General features: G+C 40.1%; 1 protein-coding gene across 1 annotated transcript in view; it reads right to left on the bottom strand.

Annotated features, from left to right (window-relative positions):
* The window catches only part of Bud13 (BUD13 homolog), a 29,476-nt gene that overhangs the window by 21,330 nt on the left and 1,662 nt on the right, over positions 1-6,484 (bottom strand). The window contains exon 2 of the mRNA XM_008850946.3: positions 4,811-4,901. Within this exon, the coding sequence (XP_008849168.1) occupies positions 4,811-4,901 (91 nt within the window). The remainder of the gene's footprint in view (positions 1-4,810; positions 4,902-6,484) is intronic.

Here is a 6,484-nt window from a genome sequence, read left to right as displayed (position 1 = left end):
CACAGACACTGCACTGAGGAAACAGACACTGCACTGAGGAAACACAGACACTGCACTGAGGAAACACAGACACTGCACTGAGGAAACACAGACACTGCACTGAGGAAACAGACACTGCACTGAGGAAACACAGGATCCATTCAAGGAGCTCTTGTCTCAAGACCTAGAGCCATGACCACTCCCAGTCCTAACATACAGAGCCCACATATCCAAAGTGGCTATGAGGAAACACACAGTGGTCCTCAGTTATGTTTGCACCATAAACTTCTGATTGTCACTGTAATGACTTAATCATAGATCTTGTCTGGCTAATCAATTTCCCTCCAAAGGTTAATTTTTTCATTACAAACGTTACTGGTGATCTTGCTGGTACACAATTGCCACTTGTAAACTAAAAGCTCATCCTTTTACATTTTTATTTTTATATTTACAGTGAGAACAGACTATCTAACTTGCCTATCACTCATCAAAGACTTGGGGCCTTATGAAACCTTTCCTATTGTGTACAGTCACAATGATAGGTCTTGAATCCATCCAAAAGGAGCTCTTGGACTATAAATTATAGAATGCTTGGGGATAGTATCTGAACTCCCAAACAAATCGGAATCTTCTCTATAATATCCTTGATGATTACTCACTGAATCCCTCCCTGAACTCATCTTTCAAGACATTCCCCTGCATTTTTTTGAACAGTGTTAAAATGTTTTAAGTGTTTATGGACCCAGATCCACCTCCATATAACTTGTTTCCCTCCATCCTAACTCTGACCTCTAATGCAGCTGGTCCCTTTCCACATGAGAGACCTTCAAAGACAGCTGGCATAATAAACTCTAGTTACAAACAACAACTATGCAAGGCATTGTGTTTTGCAGATCTCACTCAATCCTCAAATAGTTCTGCAAAGAAAGACCCAAGGGTACTGACCAACAAACTGTGCCTCAGAGAAATTAAGTGATTTTCACTGTCACAGGCTAGCAAATTGTAAAACTAGAATTCAAATCCAGGTCATAACGCCTCTCTACTACTGCTCCTCTCCCAAATCCAGCCATCATTCCATATATATTTACACGTAGCCTACTTCTGAGCTCTTTCTCTGGGCACTGACCACACAGGTTCTCAGGCAAAGTGAACTGAGATCTATATACCCAACCCTGCCACTTAGCATTGGTGTGAGTTTTGGCAACATATTCTAAGCCACAGTGTACTCGTTTCTGAAAGTGCACTCAAAAGACTTTTCTGAAGGTTGAATGAGATCCTTCATGCTAGCTTTGCAGTGCTTGGTACACGATCAGTGCTCAATACATTAAATCTATTGGTCATTCTCCCATGCCACTGCTATCACTGTTATCATACTTTGTCATCATTATCAGTGATCAGATGATTTTTACAGTAACAAAAATGAATCCAACAATCAAGATGTTTTAACCAATAAAGAAAATCCTGGGCCTACAGCTTCCTGTTTAGCGCCTGGGTATGAATCATAAATGCAGAAGAGCCAGGTGTGGTGGCACATGACTGTAATTCCAGTGCTCAGGTGCTAAGAGACTGGGGCGGGTGGTGGGGTGGGGATCAGGAATCAAGGCCAGCCTGGGTTACGGGAGTAAGACACTATCTCAACAAGTAATATTATATTACAAAGGAAAACTAAGAAACTTTTATGAATAAAACTTTTAAATGTCAAATAAAAAGGTGAATGGGAAAACATACCTACAATATACATAACTGATAGTCTTATTATATAAATATCAATAAATAGCAAAAATATCAAAATTTCTATTTTCTAAAAATTAGGCAAAAAAAAGAAAAAAGAAAATTCATAACCCACAAATACCCAGTAAACATAGGAATAATTACTCATTCTACAGTGTTCAAAGAGTGTGAATATCATTGCTGATCCACCAAATTAGCAGCTTGCAGACACCCTTGCTGCTGCCACCAGGCCCAACTGAATTATAACATTTTAATACAGAACAATCTGTTCCAGAAATAGGATGGGTTAAATTAAGAATTAGGTGGAACATTAAAACTCAAAAACAAGAACATTTTAGTCTTCCTAAAGTATTCATAGCATATTAAGTGAAAGAGTAGTCCCTCAAACCACTACAGTAGGGCCCCAAGGTTTACAAAGAAAAAGGGGCAAGAAAGATGGTTCAGTGAGCAAAGGACCTTCCACTGAGCCTGACAACCTGAGTTCAATCCCTACTGCACATGGTAGGAGGGAAAAACTGACTCCTGCAAGTTGTTTTCCGATCTCCACACACTTAGTGTAGCATGTGTGCTCACAGACATACGTGCGCACGCACACACACACACAAAATATATATATTAAAAAATTTTTTAACTAAATAGAAGCATGTTAAAAAGATACACATCCAAATTCTAGCAGTCATTATCTCTGAATGTTCACAGTACACATGATATCGTATTCCTTTTAAAACTTTAAACTTCCTTAGGATTTCCAAATACTCTTTAACATGTATTGCTTTTATAAAATACAAATGTATATATCAATCAGATAACTAAGGAGAAACTGGCTCATCATATCACTATTTCTCTTCTAATTATTAGTAAGATGCCTTTGAAGTCATCTACTTCTGTACTTGTTACTGTGCTCATTGCTGTGACCAAACACCTGACAAGAAGTTATTTCAGGCGGGTGCAGTGGAGTGCACTTTTAGTCCCAGTTCTCGGGAGGCAGAGGCAGGCAGCTCTCTGTGAGTTCAAGGTCAGCCCGGTCTACATAGTGAGTTCCAGGCCAGCTGGGGCTACAGGGAGACCCTGTCTCAAAAAGATTTAAAAAACAAAAAGGTCATTTCAGAGAGGAGAGTTTACTCTGGCTCATAGTTTTGAGGGCACAGTCCAGGGCAGAGGAGACATCATCTGGTCACACTGCATTCCAGTCATGAAACAGTGGGAGACAAATGCTAGTATTCACCCAGCTTTCCTTTTATGTGGCCCAGGACTCCATCCCATGCAACAGTGCCACCCATAATTAAGGAGAGCCTTCCCACCTCAGTTAACCTAATCAAGATAGCCCCTCACAGGCATGCCCAGGAGCTTGTCTCCTAGGTGAGTCTAGATCCTGTCACGTTGGTAATTGATATTAATTATCACAGTGCCTATGTAAACTCTGTGTCTCAGGGGGCTGGTAAGATAGCTCAGCAGGCCGGGTGTGGTGGCATATGCCTTTAATCCCAGCACTTGGGAGGCAGATGAATCTCTGTGAGTTCAAGGCCAGTCTGGTCTATAATAATGAGTTCCAAGTCAGCTGGGGCTATAGGGAGACACAGACTCAAAAAAAAGATAGCTCAGCAAGTAAAGGTGCTTGTTGCCAAGGCTGGTGACCTGAGTTCAATCCCTGGGTCCCACATGGAAGAAGGAGAAAATCCATTCCCTCAAGTTGTCCTCTGCCATACACATACATACTTCATATACATATACATATACACACACATACATACTTCACATACATACTTCATATACATACATACATATACACACACACACACACACACACACACAAATAAATGCCATAATAAAAATACAGCTCTTAAATTAACCTTACTGTTGAAATTATTTGAAATTCAGTCTCTCATTCTAAGGTATAACCCAGAATGATACTATTTTTTATTACATATCTCCAGTATTTAAACAAGAATATACAATTTTTAAATTTTATTTTTATGTGTATGAATGTTTGCCCACATGCATAGAAATGCACCATGGGCATGCCTGGTGCCCATGGAGGCCAGAAGAGGGCACTGGATCTCCTGGAACTGGAGTTAAGGACAAATGTAAACTACCATGTGAGAATTGGGAACTGAACCTAGGTCCTCTGGAGAAGCAGTAAATGCTCTTAATCAGTGAGTTACCTTTCTAGCCCCTAGAATATACAATTTTTATAATTACATTTACTTATTTTAGCTTGTGTATGTGGGAGGGGGGGAATGACAACACATGCTTCTATATGTGCATAGAAGTCAGCTGACAACTTATGAGAGTCAGTTCTCAGGTCTCCCCTTCCACCATGAGGGTCCCATGGACTGAATTTAAGTCATCACTGAGCATCTCACCACCCCTTTACCACTTTACCTTTACCACTGAGCATCTCGCCAGCCCAAAAATATACAATTTTAAAGCTTAAATTAGTGAATAAAACAGAAAAATAAATCATTTCCTTTAACTGAGCCTGAACTTTGTTTTTAAGGTAGATTCCAATAAACTGAAGTGAAATTCTAACCATGACTCTAATGCTGAGGGGTCCTGCCTCTTTGTTTCCATTTTTGGGCTGATGGTCCCCTACCCCTAAACAGAGAAAGTAATGTTCACAGACTCCTTTACTTATGATGGGGCTATGCCCATTTAAACTCATCATAAGTTGAAAATACACTATATACCTAGTCTATAAACATCCCAGTTTAGCAAACAGTACACTACAAAGGACTGCTTCTTTCTCCTTGGGATCACATGGCTATCTAAGAGCTATAGTTCCAGGCTGCTGCAATCATTGTGACATCATGATAGAGTATCATACCAAAATAGTGTTAGCCTAGATCCAAATTCAAAGCAGTTTCTGCTGTACATCTATCAATTTCACACTACTGTACAGTCAAAATATTCAGTGGAACCATCATTAAGTCAGGACCACTTGTAGAAGCATCAAGAAATAAAATAATGTCCAACAGCTCTTTGCAAAGCATCACCTCCTGTCTGTGCTTAGCTTTCCCTACAGACCTACACCACAGTAGGAGTCAAGGCTAAGAAACTTGCACCATTTCAAAGTCCTGACAATACTATCCAAGATACATACCACAGGCAAATCTCCATCCTCTTCCTCCTCCTTCTCCGGCTTAGTGGTAGAGATAGCTGCCCAGCTCACATCGTCATCAACAATCCGCATTCTAAACGGGAACAATGAAAAGCTCAGAAAGGAACTCATTCTGGAATGTAAGTCTACGATATACACTTACCTATTGGTTTTAAAGTTCAAAATTATCACAGCCCAGTCTTTGTCTAGATGTACTACCCCACCTCACTTCATGACATCACTGACCATCTTTCTGGTGCCTGGAATGAGTCAAATTCCTTACCAAGTCAGTTTCACAAATACTTTCCCTCCCCCAAACCTACTTGCACTCTTTACTGGGAAACTCATTCACTCTTTACCCAGAAACTCACAGACTCTTTGGGCCCTAGCATAAATATAACTTCCCTGGACCTATCTTTCTTGCTTACCAACTCTCCACTCCCAAACCAGAAATTCCTGCTACACACTCTTAGAATGCTTTCATTGTATTTATCACAAGAGTTAGATTGATTCACTGTGTAAACTGATTGTACAAAGCCCATATTCCCATTAATTTATATACTCCACCAGTCTTTTATTTGGAGTTTTCTTTTTCAGACAGGGTCTCATTATGTAGCTCAGGCTAGCCTCAAATTCTATCCTCCTGCCTCAGCCTCCTCAGTGCTGGGACATAGGCATGTGCTACCACATCCAGCTGCATTCTGGTTCATCAAGGCCCCATTAACACAACGGTCATAACCAGGAGAGGAAGCAGTCAGTCCTCCATGCCCACAAATTCTGTAACTACAAATTAAACCAACCACAGATTAAAAATACCCAGAGAGTGGGTGTGATGGCATATGCCTTTAATTCCAGTACTCGGGAGGCAGAAGCAGGTGGATCTCTGTGAGTTCAAGGCCAGCCTGATCTACATAGTGAGTTCCAGGCCAGCTAGGTGTACAGAGACTCTGTCTCAAAACGACCAAAAAAAATTTTTTTTAAGTAAATAAATAAAAATACCCAGAGGGAAAAAACTATGCATGCACTAAACAGATACAAACCCTTTTTTGGTTCTATCTCCCTAAGTAATACAATAACTATGATATAGCACCTACACAGTAGTAGGTAAGGAATCTAGAGATGATTTAAAGTATACAGGAAGATGTATATAGTTTATACACAAATACTATATCATCTTGTACAAGGAATTTGAGTAGCTGTGGATTTGACGGACTAGTCCCTCAGACAGAGGTGTTCAATAAATGTGTGTCACACAGATAAACTAACCTGTGACGAGTTACTTGAGAACCCAGGGACACACAACACAACCATTAATCAAAGCAACCATTTCACACAAGCAGCAGTGTTCAGGATTACTTGATCACACAGCCTATAAAGTGGCACAGCCAGGTTTCAAATTCTGATCAATACTGTTCCAAAGCTCAAACACTTTTTGCTGCACGGCATTGACTCTTCTTACAAAACACCAGCCACAGTGAATTTAGCATCCAACTTAATTTTGAATATATAACTGATCACGTGCAAAGATCCCACTTTCAAATAATGTCATCTGAAGTTCCAGATGGAGACAACTTTGTGCAAAGGGAGAATCATTCAACTCAGTTCAATGCACCACAAAATTTTATCAGGTGAGAAATGGGAATAACAATCCTGTTAGATCACAGATAATGCTCCTAA

Source organism: Nannospalax galili, unplaced genomic scaffold, assembly GCF_000622305.1.
Source record: "Nannospalax galili isolate Female #2095 unplaced genomic scaffold, S.galili_v1.0 scaffold265, whole genome shotgun sequence".
Lineage (NCBI taxonomy): Eukaryota > Metazoa > Chordata > Mammalia > Rodentia > Spalacidae > Nannospalax > Nannospalax galili.
This window is presented reverse-complemented; position numbering and strand designations above follow the sequence as displayed.